The following is a 16774-nucleotide window of genomic DNA, read 5'->3' as shown; positions in this document are numbered from 1 at the left end:
CTTGTTGCCTCTACTAATAACAGCAGTGAAATATATATGTATCTTTTTAATCTTTCCTTTTTTTTGTTTCCGCAGGCATCTTCAGAGCAATAATACCAAAAAGTCAACTAAGAAAAAACTCTGGCCAGGTCATCCTACGGACAAGATGCCTTCCGTAAAAGGAGCTTCTTGCACGAGAATTCCTCAGCCACGTTCACCCAACCAAGCCTGCCTGCCATGGCATTTTGTGAAGGGTAACAAACGCCATGCTGCCCAAGCACAGGAGCTGTAGCTAAAGCATGTGAGTGAGGAGTGGGCGGCAGAGGCCCACCGCGCTCAACATCCAGCTGCCAGGATCCTCTGCTTCCCTGGGTGGCATCGGGCACTGCCAGCTCCTGAGCCCTGAGCCTGTAATGAGCTCAGCAGGGAGGTAACTTTGCACCTCTGAATGTCAGATGCCAGCTGAGGCATCTGTGCTAGAGGAGGCTTGGAAGCAAAGCTGACTTTGTCCTGGAAGGCGAGGTTGCGGTGTGACAATTAAATCCAGCACTTGGCCGGTGGCTGGTCCCAGGGAAATGGTGCTGGAGCAACGGTGGTCCTGCTGTGGCAGAGGCAAAAATGGCCACTCCGAGCGGGGCGAGGGCAGGGGCAGAACGAGATGCCCTGAGCAGGACAGGGAGAAAACTCAAGAGTTTTCAAGTTCAGAGTCCGCCTGTGGCTGTATCCTTGGGGGCAGGTAAAATTCATGGGAAATGAACGTGTAAGAGACCAGGTGCTTTGCCACCTGAGTCTCACGGACACAGTCCTGTACCTGGGACGAGTGGAAAAGAAACCTTCGGTAACCCGAATGTGCCAGCCAGAGCTGTGAACAGGCACGCTTACAGCCCTGGGCAGGTTTTTATTCATCTGGCTGGTGCGGCCCGGGGAAGAGGTGGGAGCTCTGCCAGCGGATGAGCAGCTCTTCGCCAGCAGTGCGTGGGGAAGCCCTGTGGCTGCCAGCTGCTGGCTACGTGAGGTGCCCGGGCTGCGGAGGCTGCATGGCCGCAGTGCATCCCCGTGCGTCCCTGTGTGGCCCCGTGTCACAAAGGGGCAGTGATGCGGCACCCGCCCGGCGCTTGTGAGCTCACCTGGCCAGGGCTTGATATCCTGAAAAGCGTGCCAGCGAAAGCTAGTTGGGCTGAGCTGGCCTTCGGGATAGCTCGGCTCCTTCCTTTGCGACTTGCGTGCCTACTGTTTTTGAACTGTTTGTCGTTTACTGCCCACTTCTCCACTGCCATCCTCTTTCCAAGGTAATTATGCTTTGACTGTCAGGCCAGATCATAGAGCAGGTAGATACGGGATAAAAGTGTAGGCTGGTCTATACCTTCCAAGCCGTAGGCTGAGCTATTACACCTTTATAGGCTGGCCAGAGATGGGCTACGGGTAGAGTTCCTATTTGCTAATTCTTATTTCTTTACCATATCCCGGCACAGGTAGGTAGGGGGGTGGCCATCAGAATGCAGCTCTGCAGCAGTTACAGGTTCCACTGAAACGCTTTGGATGGTGGATGCTGTTCTGTGGGTTTCGTTTGGGTTTTTTTTTTTAATTATTATGTTGAGCTACAATTATTTCTTTGCAGTCAGGTGACGGGGTTTGCGCTGATCTCCTCTTTCTGGAGAACACCCTGACATCCTTTGTCATCCAGAGCTTTCCCCTCTGTTCCTGAGAGGAGTGATGGCCGCAATGGGAAACGACTCCTGTGAGTAAGAGCTTCACCAGTGGGTTTGGATTTTGCGAATGCCCCAAGGCAACGGGCGTGGCTGGTGCTCCATCCCTGAATGTTGATGTGCTGACAGCCTAGAGTGAATTCTGGGGCGCTTCCTGATAGCAGCCAGGCTTACTCAGGTGTTTTCGATTAGACACAGGAAAACACATTTTGTCACTCCTCTGCCACTATGTACAAGTCTTTGAAAGATGACATTGCTCATAGAAAGATCTGACATCAGTAGGGTTACCTTCTGGGCTAGGCACTTGCTTCTTGTTGTCAAGCTACAATCAGGAAGAGGGAAGACTTGAGCTGATAATCCAGTTCAAGACTCCAGAGGGAAAGGAAGGTAGCCTGAGGCACAGAAATCAGAGTGTGGGTTTGTTGGACTCTGGGCAGCGGGGGAGCAGACTATTTTCCAAAACTGTTTCCTGACCAGTAAATGTCAATGGCAGCGCTAGGCTTCCCCCGATGTTTCTGGGTTGGAGGTTAGAGCTGGTTGTCCTGGGTGCTCCTGTAGAGAACTCGACTTTTAAAGATGCTTTTGTGCAACACTATCGCCTCATCTCTTTTCAAATGTCATTTCCCTGCAGTCGTCATTGCCGAGGGAATGGCTCCGCCACAAAGGATCCTCTTTCCCCCGGAGAAGATTTGCATGGAGTGGCAGCAACGACAGAGAGCTGGAGCGGGACTCCACAACCTGGGCAATACGTGCTTCCTCAACTCCGTCCTGCAGTGCCTGACGTACACACCCCCTCTGGCCAACTACCTGCTCTCTCGGGAGCACAGCCGGTCGTGTGAGTACTTTGATGAACATCTCCTTGTAAATCCGTTGGGCACTTGCCAAGGATTCCCAGAATCTGGAATTTGTTTTAGGAGAAAAGCAGCCCTTCTTTGTCAGCCCCCCGCGTTGGTGTTCTTTGAACACTCAAGCCTAGAAGCCGCTTGTCGTATCTAGGTGTGTTCATCTTCGGAAAGGCACCTCTTTCTAGCCCCGGGTCTCGGTCCCTGTTCCTGCAAGTTAAACCCTCTTTGCTTATTGCACGGAAAACTTCTGTCACTTTAGCATCCCTGTGAAGAACGCTTTCTACGCACAAAAATGTCCCGGGCTTGTTGGGACATTGGCACCTTGGGAGAAGCGGAGTGGAGACTGTTGTTATAAGTTCAAGGTCTCCATTAGGTTTCCCGTCGCTATGGATATTTTGCTAACCTGAGAAGCTTCCTTCCCTCCGTCTGTCCCTCTTCAGGTCGTCAGCAAGGCTTCTGCATGATGTGCATAATGGAAGCGCACGTTAACAAGGTCCTGCATTTCTCAGCCAGTGCCATCCAGCCTTGGGCTGTCATCAGAGTTCTCACACGTAAGTCATTTCAGGTGCTTTGACATGTTTTCTTCCGTTCTCGTAGGAGAGAGCTACTAACTTCTTCTTTCTTAGGAATAGGAGAACATTTCCAGCATGGCATGCAGGAAGACGCCCACGAGTTCTTACGCTACACTGTCAATGCCATGCAGAGAGCTTGTCTGAGTGGAAGTAGCGAGTAAGCACAAGCAAATTACCTTTTCAATGTTCCCGAGCCCTTTGGACTCCTTGAGGTACTCCCATCAAGGAAAACCTACGCTCAGGGTTTTCAGACAAAGCAAAACTCTTGGAGGAGGTAACTCTCTACCTTACCATTTGTTTCCAGCTTGGACATCTCTTCTCAAGCAACTACCATTGTCCATCAAATATTTGCGGGCGTTCTGAGATCCAGAGGTACTTTTCCACAACTCTTGCTCTCCTTGCAATGGTCTGTGCCCTTCTGTCTGCCTGTGCTAAACAGCTGATGGTGTGACTGGCGTAGTAGGTATGAAGAGCGTGAACGGGCACAGTCAGTCGACTTCCCCTATCGCTGAGCATTTCGATTTGCCTTCCAGTCACGTGCTTGAGCTGCAAAGGGGTGTCCGATTCCTACGAGGCCTTCCTGGATGTTCCTTTGGATATCAAAGTAAGAGGGTTTGTAACTGTGCTTCAAGACGTCCCAAGGCCCCTGTAGCTTTCCAGAATCAACACAGTTGCCTTAAAAACATCTCCTGTGAACACAAGAGAGCTTGGTGTTGGGTGTGAGCTGGACTGGACGGTGTCCTTGTGGGGAGGCCATGGCAGCGGTCTCCCTGTAGGTGCTGGCTTTAAGCTGGACAAGTACGCATTATCCTCTCTGCACCCTTGACATACTCTCATCCTTCTTTGCCCTCCCTCAACACCCGTCTGACTCCTAGGCTGACGGGTGGTATTGTTTTCATTATTGATGACCCTGCACGCCATCGGTAGCTGAACTGTGTGGTGGCACAGAGAGGTAGCTCTTGATAGCCCTGGGAATCCCTGGGAATTGAGGGAAATGTCCAGCATAACAGCCTCTTTCTGCCTCCTTCTGGACACTGCTTGCGGGTTCAGGGTGGGTCTCCTCAGCGTCATCTCGCTGGGTTTTTGCGTAAACTTCTAGTAAGTGTTAGGGCGAGGGCGTTTCCCTGAGCTCAGTGCTCTCCCTTCTCACTCCTCCAGGCAGCCTCATCTGTCACCGCAGCTCTGGAGGACTTTGTGAAACCTGAGCAGCTGGATGGCGAAAACTGCTTTAAATGTGGCAAGTAAGATGATTACTAACGACATATTAATAGTAGATCCTGCGTGAAGGTGCTGCATGTCATCTGTCGTAAGTCATCTTTTCACCACACTACTGAGACGCAGCTTGTTTTACTATGGCCTTATGGTACCGAATAGCCTTAAAATAGCGTAAGGATGTGTGAGACATGAAAGGTTGTCTGGCCTTCTTGGGGCAAGATAGGGTGCACTTCAGCACTTGGCTCTCTGCTTGGTTTCAAGGTGTGACAAGATGGTTGCCGCCTCCAAGAGGTTTACAATCCACCGCGCGCCCAAGGTTCTCACCGTGTGCCTGAAAAGGTTTGAAGCTTTCACCGGCGCGAAGATCAGCAAGGTGTGTGCGCAACTGGAGTGCAACTTTCTGTTCCTGGAGCAGGAGATTTCCCAAAGCAGCACGCTCTTTCACAAGCTGTTCATGTTGAGGTTATCGTGTTCCCTTCTGGGGAGAGGAGAGTTCCCGTGGGAAGACAAGCATGTTCACTGCTCCGACAGAGCTGCTTTGGCCGAGAACAGTGTCCTGCCACCCAAACCATTCCATGTTGCTTTAGGGAAAACCAAGTTGCCGTGAGCCCCAAAGATGTATTTGTACACCTCTGGCCCCTGGTCTTGGAAGGCCAGTTCGTGTATTATTTCAGGATCATTTCTGAGCCCTCTCGGTCTCTCCGTAGGTTGTGGCGTATCCCGAGTACTTGGATCTTCGGCCATACCTGTCTCAGACAGCTGGAGAACCGCTCCTCTACGCCTTATTTGCTGTCCTGGTACATAGCGGTGGCAGCTGTCACGCAGGACACTATTTCTGCTACACAAAGGTGAAGAGCAGCTTCCTTCCTAACGAGGGGAAAATGTGTGCTGGGGAAGACAAACTTTCACAGAGTGTTACTGGCAGCCAAGGCTTTGGGGGAGAAGGTCTCCTTAGGGTCTGGACTGGACTTGTTTTGGCGTACTCTTGGTTCTGCAGTTTTCTGCCTGTGTTTTCGTTGAGAAACCGTGGCGTTCATCTCCAGCTATCGATGCCTTTCTTTGCAGGCCAGCAATGGACTGTGGTACAAGATGGACGATACGGCTGTGGATGTTCGTGGCATCGACACAGTTCTCAAGCAGCAAGCCTATTTGCTGTTTTATGTCAGGTAATAACCAGTATAAAAATGTGTTCAGACTACGTTTCCTTTCCCTGGCTTTGCTATTTTTCTTCTTCTCCTCCTGAGCGTTTGTGTCATAGGAGACGATTCCTACCTGCATCATTCAATGGTGTCAAACCTGAGCTAGCCCACGTCAGTCGTTATCTTTCCTTGCTGGGCTTTAGGCTGCTGCCCTGGTGTAAACTGCTACTTGTCTGCTATCTGAAGCTGGCTACTGTAGAGAAGAGTACTTAAAGGGGGCCTACAGGAAAGACGGGGAGGGACTCCTTATCAGGCAGTGTAGGGATAGGACGAGGGGTAACGGTTTTAAACGGAAAGAGGGTAGGTTTAGATTAGCTCCTAGGAGGAAATTCTTTACGGTCAGGGTGGTAAAGGAGACCCTGGAAGAGGTTGTGCAGAGAAGCTGTCGATGCCCCCTCCCTGGAAGTGGTCAAGGCCAGGTTGGATGGAGCTTTGAGCAACCTGACCTAGTGGAAGGTGTCCCTGCGCATGGCAGGGGAGATGGAACCAGATGATTCCTTCCAACCCAAACCATTTAATGATTCTATGATTCTATGAAATGGAGGCCGTAGGGAGTATAGAGATGAGGTCCTGCTGCAACAGGGGCAGACCTGGTGGGAAGATCCCAGTGGAATTTCCCATTTGTAGTCTCGGTTACGTCTTCTCTCTGTCCTAGAAACCGCTCCAAGAAATGACTGAGCCCCAGAGAAAGCTGCAAGAACAGCCCTAAACGGAGATCACTCTTTTTTTTCTCCAGGCGCTCTGATTTGAAAATTGGAGAAAGGGCTTCTTCCTCACCGGCACCATCATATGCCCGTTCCTTCCTCAGTCAGTGGGCGGCTGGCAGCAAGCCGACGCGTTCTGTGGACCCACAGGGTCTGCCTCGTAGGACTAAGGTAACTCTGGGGAGGTGGGTCAGGGCACCAGGTGGACAGTGGATTTCTTTCTGGGGTCTTGGCATTGCTCTCTTTTCCCTCCCACATTGCAGCTTTCTTCGCAGCCGCAACGCTGCTCCCTCTCAAAGCATCCCACCTAGATCCGTGCCATTTGTCCACCTTTGGCCCTTCTGCCTTTGCAGCCCTCCAGGAGAGCCTTTAGGAGGCCCTTCGCTGTCCCCTCAGAGAGCTTCTGGGGTTTCCCCACTGTTCTGGTCCTTTCAGGAGGAAAGGGCAGGACCTTTTCACAGCTGTCTTTGCAGGACGTGGCGGTGGGCACGGAGGACGCTCCAGAGGCCAGCGGCTCCTCTGCAACAGCCAGCAAGAGCCAGCTAAGGAGGAGGAGGAGAACTGGTCCTCCCATTCGTGACCACGCTCCCAGGGATCACGCAGCTCCAGGGCCCTCCAACGCAGCTCCCAGTTGGCTCCCGCAAGCAGTGCTGCTTTGGAGCAACCCTGCTGAGGCAGAGAGAGCGGAGCAGATCCCCGCAGCGGGGCTATGTCTCCGCAGCCGGTTCGTGGAGTACACGGACTACACTGCTCAGCGAGGAGGAGGGGAGGACAGTCCTACGTCGTGACAGCCAGGGAGATGAGCTCAGGCTCCAGGCAGCTCCGTGGCTCGCACACCCAGGACTGCTCGGAGCAAACCCTGCAGGGGAGAGAGCGGAGCAGATCCCCGCGCGGGGCTATGTCTCCGCAGCCGGTTCGTGGAGTACACGGACTACCACTGCTCAGCGAGAGGAGGTGGAGGACAAGTCCTCTACGTCGTGACCGAGCCGCAGGGGATGATGCAGCTCCAGGGCCCTCCAATGCCAGCTCCCAGTTGGCTCGCACACCCAGGACTGCTCGGGAGCAAACCCTGCAGAGGCGGAGAGAGCGGAGCAGATCCCCGCGGTGGGGCTACGATCACCGCAGCTGGTTTGTGGTCACTATGGACTATGACCCCTCAGCGGAGGGGAGGAGGAGGAGGGTTTCAGCGCCCCGGAGGTGCACATCAGACAAACCTTCGGGGCGTGTCGGTTGTGACAGGAGCAGATTGTGACCCAACTGACCAAAGGGACACTCCAGACCATATGACATAATGCTCTGAAATAAAACGAGCGGGGAGCTTGATATTTTCTTTTATTTCAATTATTGAACTGTATTTTTCTCAACCCTCAAGTTTTCTCACCTTTACCCTTCTGATTCTCTCCCCCCAGCCTGCTGCTCCCACACTATCCAATACATCCTCAGGAACCACCACTCCCCTTCCCAGCCTTTGCTATAACACGCAGCTATCATTCCCTCAGTCTATGGACCACCCCTGTAAAATGTCCAGAAAATGGCCACAAAACGTCCACTGAGTTCATTTGGTCCACGCCTTTGGGCTCCATCTGTTATGGTGATCACCCAGGACAGGAGAGGTGGTGTGTTGCGTGGAGTTATTGGGCACCAAAGCCAGCTCCGATCGGAACCACAGGATTCCCCTCGTTTTCAGGGTGCAAAGCGTCATTTGTAGCATCTAGCCCATCCTTTCAGTGCCCAAAGCCTGCTTTTCAGGGCCCAAATCCTCATTTTTAGGGTCCAAACCTCTCTTTTATGACCCATAGCCTTTTTCAGGGCCCACAGTTCCTTCTGAGGGTCTAAACCCCAAAGGCGGAGCTCGTTGCCTGGCAACGTCCGCCCAGAAGTCTGTGGGGAGCCAGTGGACCCAGGACAGCCAATCGCATTTGAGGAGGCGGGGGAAAGGCACGTGATTGATATGTAACCAGGCTGCCAATCAGAAGAAACATCACCTCGGGGAAGGGCGGGCACTGGTGGTGGGGGGAGTGACCCCTCAGGCAGCCAATGAGAGAGAGCATCATGACAGGGGAGGGTGGGCCCCAAACCAGGGCACAGTGACATCCCAGGTGGCCACTCAGAGGCACCATTAACTCAGGTGGTGGGCGGGGTGTGACTGCCTGAGAGCCAATGTGAGGCAGCATCACCTCAGGGAAGGAGACTGACAGCCCTCCCGACCTATGCCGGCAAAGACTGATGTGAGAAGAAGGCGGGCTTCGCTGGCAGCCAGGCCGAGCTTCAACATGGCGCCCGTGGGGCCTGCCCCGAGGCCGAGCAGCCCCCGGCCCAGGCCCGGACCCCTCTTCCCCCCTTCCCCCTCTCCCCCTCTCCCCTCTCTCCCCTCCCCCCGCCCCCGGCCTCCCCCATGTTCTGCCATGGGGTCATCACAGCCTGGTTGGCCGGGTGCCTGGGACCTTCGAGGCCCGTAAGGAGGGAAGACGTCGGCCTGGCGCCCAGGAGCCTTGAGGCCGCTAGGGAGGGGGAGAAGAAGTCGGCCTGGTGCACAGGACCTTCAAGGGCTGAGGAGGAGGGGAAAGGGGACTGATACGCGACCAGCTCGGTCCGAGAGCGTGGCTGTTTGCCTGATGAAATGGCATGCGTTACGCTAACCGTAGTCGCAGGGGTCAGGAGCAGGGGGTGGCGCTGACAAGTGCCATTGTGAATTGCCTCCATCAGATGGTTCCTGAAGTGCTAGGATGGCAGCAGTGCAGGGCCCAAACAGCAGGTGAGGCTGGAGGCCCCTGGTGACCTGGATCGGAGGGGGAGGGAGAGCAGGGGGACAGGCTGGGGGCAGCCGGAGAGCGGAGGAGTTTTCTTGGGTGAAGGTAGTCAGCATCTGCTGTCCTTACCCCATCGCTGGGCAGGGCGAGGCGCGACTGTTGTCTGTCCACTGTGTGCTTTGCCAGCGGCCCTGCTGCAGCCAGCAGCCAAAGTCATCAAAGAGGGAGAAGACATCAGGCAGATGAGGCAGCCCGGAGGCTACTGCCCGTCTTGAGGCACTGATGATCCACCTCCTGTGAGCAGATGGAGGTCAAGAGTGGCAGCTGAAAACCAGGCCAAAGAGGCCAAAAAGAGGTTTGTTGAAAGAGGGCTGAAGAGCAGCCCCCTCCTGCTGCCCTGTTGCGGATGACTCCTCTGTGCTCGGTCCCCACGGCATCGGAGGCGGTACCGAGGTGCTGGAGTGAAACTCTAGGATGCTGCAAAGGAGCAGGCAGTGACAGGCAAGAAGGCAGATCCTCTCCTCGGCTGCATGGTCCCTCCTGTGTTTAGCAAAGTCGTTGGGTTGCAGCGCTGGATAGCTGAAGAGAGCTTTGCAAATTGACGTTTCCAATGTCAAAATGTCGACTGAGGGCAGACTCAGTCTGCACAGGTCTGCCAGAGCTTCCTAGAGCCTGGAAGCCCTGGCAGCTGGTTCTGGTCAGGCTCCTTGTTGCCTCTACTAATAACAGCAGTGAAATATATAGATATCTTTTTAATCTTTCCTTTTTTTGTTTCCGCAGGCATCTTCAGAGCAATAATACCAAAAAGTCAACTAAGAAAAAACTCTGGCCAGGTCATCCTATGGACAAGATGCCTTCCGTAAAAGGAGCTTCTTGCACGAGAATTCCTCAGCCACGTTCACCCAACCAAGCCTGCCTGCCGTAGCATTTTGTGAAGGGTAACAAACGCCATGCTGCCCAAGCACAGGAGCTGTAGCTAAAGCATGTGAGTGAGGAGTGGGCGGCAGAGGCCCACCGCGCTCGACATCCAGCTGCCAGGATCCTCTGCTTCCCTTGGTGGCATGGGCACTGCCAGCTCCTGAGCCCTGAGCCTGTAATGAGCTCAGCAGGGAGGTAACTTTGCACCTCTGAATGTCAGATGCCAGCTGAGGCATCTGTGCTAGAGGAGGCTTGGAAGCAAAGCTGACTTTGTCCTGGAAGGCGAGGTTGCGGTGTGACAATTAAATCCAGCACTCGGCCGGTGGCTGGTCCCAGGGAAATGGTGCTGGAGCAACGGTGGTCCTGCTGTGGCAGAGGCAAAAATGGCCACTCCGAGCGGGGCGAGGGCAGGGGCAGAACGAGATGCCCTGAGCAGGACAGGGAGAAAACTCAAGAGTTTTCAAGTTCAGAGTCCGCCTGTGGCTGTATCCTTGGGGGCAGGTAAAATTCATGGGAAATGAACGTGTAAGAGACCAGGTGCTTTGCCACCTGAGTCTCACGGACACAGTCCTGTACCTGGGAAGAGTGGAAAAGAAACCCTCGGTAACCCGAATGTGCCAGCCAAAGCTGTGAACAGGCACGCTTACAGCCCTGGGCAGGTTTTTATTCATCTGGCTGGTGCGGCCCGGGGAAGAGGTGGGAGCTCTGCCAGCGGATGAGCAGCTCTTCGCCAGCAGTGCGTGGGGAAGCCCTGTGGCTGCCAGCTGCTGGCTACGTGAGGTGCCCGGGCTGCGGAGGCTGCATGGCCGCAGTGCATCCCCGTGCGTCCCTGTGTGGCCCCGTGTCACAAAGGGGCAGTGATGCGGCACCCGCCCGGCGCTTGTGAGCTCACCTGGCCAGGGCTTGATATCCTGAAAAGCGTGCCAGCGAAAGCTAGTTGGGCTGAGCTGGCCTTCGGGATAGCTCGGCTCCTTCCTTTGCGACTTGCGTGCCTACTGTTTTCGAACTGTTTGTCGTTTACTGCCCACTTCTCCACTGCCATCCTCTTTCCAAGGTAATTATGCTTTGATTTTCAGGCCAGATCATAGAGTAGGTAGATACGGGATAAAAGTGTAGGCTGGTCTATACCTTCCAAGCCGTAGGCTGAACTATTACACCTTTATAGGCTGGCCAGAGATGGGCTACGGGTAGAGTTCCTATTTGCTAATTCTTATTTCTTTACCATATCCCGGCACAGGTAAGTAGGGGGGTGGCCATCAGAATGCAGCTCTGCAGCAGTTACAGGTTCCACTGAAACACTTTGGATGGTGGATGCTGTTCTGTGGGTTTCGTTTGGGTTTTTTTTTTTAATGATTATGTTGAGCTACAATTATTTCTTTGCAGTCAGGTGACGGGGTTTGCGCTGATCTCCTCTTTCTGGAGAACACCCTGACATCCTTTGTCATCCAGAGCTTTCCCCTCTGTTCCTGAGAGGAGTGATGGCCGCAATGGGAAACGACTCCTGTGAGTAAGAGCTTCACCAGTGGGTTTGGATTTTGCGAATGCCCCAAGGCAAGGGGCGTGGCTGGTGCTCCATCCCTGAATGTTGATGTGCTGACAGCCTAGAGTGAATTCTGGGGCGCTTCCTGATAGCAGCCAGGCTTACTCAGGTGTTTTCGATTAGACACAGGAAAACACATTTTGCCACTCCTCTGCCACTATGTACAAGTCTTTGAAAGATGACGTTGCTCATAGAAAGATCTGACATCAGTAGGGTTACCTTCTGGGCTAGGCACTTGCTTCTTGTTGTCAAGCTGCAATCAGGAAAAGGGAAGACTTGAGCTGATAATCCAGTTCAAGACTCCAGAGGGAAAGGAAGGTAGCCCGAGGCACAGAAATCAGAGCGTGGGTTTGTTGGACTCTGGGCAGCGGGGGAGCAGACTATTTCCCAAAACTGTTTCCTGACCAGTAAATGTCAATGGCAGCGCTAGGCTTCCCCCGATGTTTCTGGGTTGGAGGTTAGAGCTGGTTGTCCTGGGTGCTCCTGTAGAGAACTCGACTTTTAAAGATGCTCTTGTGCAACACTATCGCCTCATCTCTTTTCAAATGTCATTTCCCTGCAGTCGTCATTGCCGAGGGAATGGCTCCGCCACAAAGGATCCTCTTTCCCCCGGAGAAGATTTGCATGGAGTGGCAGCGACGACAGAGAGCTGGAGCGGGACTCCACAACCTGGGCAATACGTGCTTCCTCAACTCCGTCCTGCAGTGCCTGACGTACACACCCCCTCTGGCCAACTACCTGCTCTCTCGGGAGCACAGCCGGTCGTGTGAGTACTTTGATGAACATCTCCTTGTAAATCCGTTGGGCACTTGCCAAGGATTCCCAGAATCTGGAATTTGTTTTAGGAGAAAAGCAGCCCTTCTTTGTCAGCCCCCCGAGTTGGTGTTCTTTGAACACTCAAGCCTAGAAGCCGCTTGTCGCATCTAGGCGTCTTCATCTTCGGAAAGGCACCTCTTTCTAGCCCCGGGTCTCGGTCCCTGTTCCTGCAAGTTAAACCCTCTTTGCTTATTGCACGGAAAACTTCTGTCACTTTAGCATCCCTGTGAAGAACGCTTTCTACGCACAAAAATGTCCCGGGTTTGTTGGGACATTGGCACCTTGGGAGAAGCGGAGTGGAGACTGTTGTTATAAGTTCAAGGTCTCCATTAGGTTTCCCGTCGCTATGGAGATTTTGCTAACCTGAGAAGCTTCCTTCCCTCCGTCTGTCCCTCTTCAGGTCGTCAGCAAGGCTTCTGCATGATGTGCATAATGGAAGCGCACGTTAACAAGGTCCTGTATTTCTCAACCAGTGCCATCCAGCCTTGGGCTGTCATCAGAGTTCTCACGCGTAAGTCATTTCAGGTGCTTTGACATGTTTTCTTCCGTTCTTGTAGGAGAGAGCTACTAACTTCTTCTTTCTTAGGAATAGGAGAACATTTCCAGGTTGGCATGCAGGAAGACGCCCACGAGTTCTTACGCTACACTGTCAATGCCATGCAGAGAGCTTGTCTGAGTGGAAGTAGCGAGTAAGCACAAGCAAATTACCTTTTCAATGTTCCCGAGCCCTTTGGACTCCTTGAGGTACTCCCATCAAGGAAAACCTACGCTCAGGGTTTTCAGACAAAGCAAAACTCTTGGAGGAGGTAACTCTCTACCTTACCATTTGTTTCCAGCTTGGACATCTCTTCTCAAGCAACTACCATTGTCCATCAAATATTTGCGGGCGTTCTGAGATCCAGAGGTACTTTTCCACAACTCTTGCTCTCCTTGCAATGGTCTGTGCCCTTCTGTCTGCCTGTGCTAAACAGCTGATGGTGTGACTGGCGTAGTAGGTATGAAGAGCGTGAACGGGCACAGTCAGTCGACTTCCCCTATCGCTGAGCATTTCGATTTGCCTTCCAGTCACGTGCGTGAGCTGCAAAGGGGTGTCCGATTCCTACGAGGCCTTCCTGGATGTTCCTTTGGATATCAAAGTAAGACGGTTTGTAACTGTGCTTCAAGACGTCCCAAGGCCCCCAAGGCTTTCCAGAATCAACACAGTTGCCTTAAAAACATCTCCTGTGAACACAAGAGAGCTTGGTGTTGGGTGTGAGCTGGACTGGACGGTGTCCTTGTGGGGAGCCCATGGCAGCGGTCTCCCTGTAGGTGCTGGCTTTAAGCTGGACAAGTACGCATTATCCTCTCTGCACCCTTGACGTACTCTCATCCTTCTTTGCCCTCCCTCAACACCCGTCTGACTCCTAGGCTGACGGGTGGTATTGTTTTCATTATTGATGACCCTGCACGCCATCGGTAGCTGAACTGTGTGGTGGCACAGAGAGGTAGCTCTTGATAGCCCTGGGAATCCCTGGGAATTGAGGGAAATGTCCAGCAAAACAGCCTCTTTCTGCCTCCTTCTGGACACTGCTTGCGGGTTCAGGGTGGGTCTCCTCAGCGTCATCTCGCTGGGTTTTTGCGTAAACTTCTAGTAAGTGTTAGGGCGAGGGCGTTTCCCTGAGCTCAGTGCTCTCCCTTCTCACTCCTCCAGGCAGCCTCATCTGTCACCGCAGCTCTGGAGGACTTTGTGAAACCTGAGCAGCTGGATGGCGAAAACTGCTTTAAATGTGGCAAGTAAGATGATTACTAACGACATATTAATAGTAGATCCTGCGTGAAGGTGCTGCGTGTCATCTGTCGTAAGTCATCTTTTCACCACACTACTGAGACGCAGCTTGTTTTACTATGGCCTTATGGTACCGAATAGCCTTAAAATAGCGTAAGGATGTGTGAGACATGAAAGGTTGTCTGGCCGCCTTGGGGCAAGATAGGGTGCACTTCAGCACTTGGCTCTCTGCTTGGTTTCAAGGTGTGACAAGACGGTTGCCGCCTCCAAGAGGTTTACAATCCACCGCGCGCCCAAGGTTCTCACCGTGTGCCTGAAAAGGTTTGAAGCTTTCACCGGCGCGAAGATCAGCAAGGTGTGTACGCAACTGGAGTGCAACTTTCTGTTCCTGGAGCAGGAGATTTCCCAAAGCAGCACGCTCTTTCACAAGCTGTTCATGTTGAGGTTATCGTGTTCCCTTCTGGGGAGAGGAGAGTTCCCGTGGGAAGACAAGCATGTTCACTGCTCCGACAGAGCTGCTTTGGCCGAGAACAGTGTCCTGCCACCCAAACCATTCCATGTTGCTTTAGGGAAAACCAAGTTGCCGTGAGCCCCAAAGATGTATTTGTACACCTCTGGCCCCTGGTCTTGGAAGGCCAGTTCCTGTATTATTTCAGGATCATTTCTGAGCCCTCTCGGTCTCTCCGTAGGTTGTGGCGTATCCCGAGTACTTGGATCTTCGGCCATACCTGTCTCAGACAGCTGGAGAACCGCTCCTCTACGCCTTATTTGCTGTCCTGGTACATAGCGGTGGCAGCTGTCACGCAGGACACTATTTCTGCTACACAAAGGTGAAGAGCAGCTTCCTTCCTAACGAGGGGAAAATGTGTGCTGGGGAAGACAAACTTTCACAGAGTGTTACTGGCAGCCAAGGCTTTGGGGGAGAAGGTCTCCTTAGGGTCTGGACTGGACTTGTTTTGGCGTACTCTTGGTTCTGCAGTTTTCTGCCTGTGTTTTCGTTGAGAAACCGTGGCGTTCATCTCCAGCTATCGATGCCTTTCTTTGCAGGCCAGCAATGGACTGTGGTACAAGATGGACGATACGGCTGTGGATGTTCGTGGCATCGACACAGTTCTCAAGCAGCAAGCCTATTTGCTGTTTTATGTCAGGTAATAACCAGTATAAAAATGTGTTCAGACTACGTTTCCTTTCCCTGGCTTTGCTATTTTTCTTCTTCTCCTCCTGAGCGTTTGTGTCATAGGAGACGATTCCTACCTGCATCATTCAATGGTGTCAAACCTGAGCTAGCCCACGTCAGTCGTTATCTTTCCTTGCTGGGCTTTAGGCTGCTGCCCTGGTGTAAACTGCTACTTGTCTGCTATCTGAAGCTGGCTACTGTAGAGAAGAGTACTTAAAGGGGGCCTACAGGAAAGACGGGGAGGGACTCCTTATCCGGGAGTGTAGGGTTAGGACGAGGGGTCACGGTTTTAAACGGAAGGAGGGTAGGTTTAGATTAGCTCCTAGGAGGAAATTCTTTACGGTCAGGGTGGTAAAGGAGACCCTGGAAGAGGTTGTGCAGAGAAGCTGTCGATGCCCCCTCCCTGGAAGTGGTCAAGGCCAGGCTGGATGGAGCTTTGAGCAACCTGACCTAGTGGAAGGTGTCCCTGCGCATGGCAGGGGAGATGGAACCAGATGATTCCTTCCAACCCAAACCATTTAATGATTCTATGATTCTATGAAATGGAGGCCGTAGGGAGTATAGAGATGAGGTCCTGCTGCAACAGGGGCAGACCTGGTGGGAAGATCCCAGTGGAATTTCCCATTTGTAGTCTCGGTTACGTCTTCTCTCTGTCCTAGAAACCGCTCCAAGAAATGACTGAGCCCCAGAGAAAGCTGCAAGAACAGCCCTAAACGGAGATCACTCTTTTTTTTCTCCAGGCGCTCTGATTTGAAAATTGGAGAAAGGGCTTCTTCCTCACCGGCACCATCATATGCCCGTTCCTTCCTCAGTCAGTGGGCGGCTGGCAGCAAGCCGACGCGTTCTGTGGACCCACAGGGTCTGCCTCGTAGGACTAAGGTAACTCTGGGGAGGTGGGTCAGGGCACCAGGTGGACAGTGGATTTCTTTCTGGGGTCTTGGCATTGCTCTCTTTTCCCTCCCACATTGCAGCTTTCTTCGCAGCCGCAACGCTGCTCCCTCTCAAGGCATCCCACCTAGATCCGTGCCATTTGTCCACCTTTGGCCCTTCTGCCTTTGCAGCCCTCCAGGAGAGCCTTTAGGAGGCCCTTCGCTGTCCCCTCAGAGAGCTTCTGGGGTTTCCCCACTGTTCTGGTCCTTTCAGGAGGAAAGGGCAGGACCTTTTCACAGCTGTCTTTGCAGGACGTGGCGGTGGGCACGGAGGACGCTCCAGAGGCCAGCGGCTCCTCTGCAACAGCCAGCAAGAGCCAGCTAAGGAGGAGGAGGAGAACTGGTCCTCCATTCGTGACCACGCTCCCAGGGATCACGCAGCTCCAGGGCCCTCCAACGCAGCTCCCAGTTGGCTCCGCAAGCAGTGCTGCTTTGGAGCAAACCCTGCTGAGGAGAGAGAGCGGAGCAGATCCCGCGGGGCTGAGCGGGGGGGGGGGGGGGGGGGGGGGGGGGGGGGGGGGGGGGGGGGGGGGGGGGGAGGGGGAGAGAGCGGAGCAGATCCCCGCGCGGGGCTATGTTCTCCGCAGCCGGTTCGTGGAGTACACGGACTACCACTGCTCAGCGATGAGGAGGTGGAGGACAAGTCCTCCATGTCGTGA

At 53.5% G+C, this 16774-nt stretch overlaps 2 protein-coding genes across 2 annotated transcripts; both read left to right on the top strand.

Moving 5' to 3' along the window:
• Positions 1-1701: 1701 nt before the first annotated feature.
• LOC127028653 (ubiquitin carboxyl-terminal hydrolase 42-like) lies at positions 1702-7008 on the top strand. The gene is made up of 12 exons (XM_050914365.1): positions 1702-1717; positions 2317-2520; positions 2971-3081; positions 3157-3259; positions 3407-3474; positions 3636-3706; positions 4261-4343; positions 4579-4690; positions 5025-5165; positions 5383-5483; positions 6253-6391; positions 6694-7008. Exons 1-12 carry the CDS (start codon positions 1702-1704, stop codon positions 7006-7008), a joined length of 1464 nt encoding a protein of 487 aa, XP_050770322.1.
• Positions 7009-11375: 4367 nt separating this feature from the next.
• Positions 11376-16774, top strand: LOC127028651 (ubiquitin carboxyl-terminal hydrolase 42-like). The gene is made up of 13 exons (XM_050914364.1): positions 11376-11391; positions 11991-12194; positions 12645-12755; positions 12831-12933; positions 13081-13148; positions 13310-13380; positions 13935-14017; positions 14253-14364; positions 14699-14839; positions 15057-15157; positions 15927-16065; positions 16368-16523; positions 16703-16774. Exons 1-13 carry the CDS (start codon positions 11376-11378, stop codon positions 16772-16774), a joined length of 1377 nt encoding a protein of 458 aa, XP_050770321.1.

Source organism: Gymnogyps californianus, unplaced genomic scaffold, assembly GCF_018139145.2.
Source record: "Gymnogyps californianus isolate 813 unplaced genomic scaffold, ASM1813914v2 HiC_scaffold_38, whole genome shotgun sequence".
NCBI classification, from domain to species: Eukaryota; Metazoa; Chordata; class Aves; order Accipitriformes; family Cathartidae; genus Gymnogyps; species Gymnogyps californianus.
This window is presented reverse-complemented; position numbering and strand designations above follow the sequence as displayed.

Coding starts and splice junctions, on each gene's coding strand:
- LOC127028653 (XM_050914365.1), top strand. Junction 3,475..3,635: donor GGGCGTTCTGAGATCCAGAG/GTACTTTTCCAC, acceptor TTTGCCTTCCAG/TCACGTGCTTGAGCTGCAAA. Junction 5,166..5,382: donor ACTATTTCTGCTACACAAAG/GTGAAGAGCAGC, acceptor CTTTCTTTGCAG/GCCAGCAATGGACTGTGGTA.
- LOC127028651 (XM_050914364.1), top strand. Junction 12,934..13,080: donor TGTCTGAGTGGAAGTAGCGA/GTAAGCACAAGC, acceptor ATTTGTTTCCAG/CTTGGACATCTCTTCTCAAG. Junction 13,149..13,309: donor GGGCGTTCTGAGATCCAGAG/GTACTTTTCCAC, acceptor TTTGCCTTCCAG/TCACGTGCGTGAGCTGCAAA.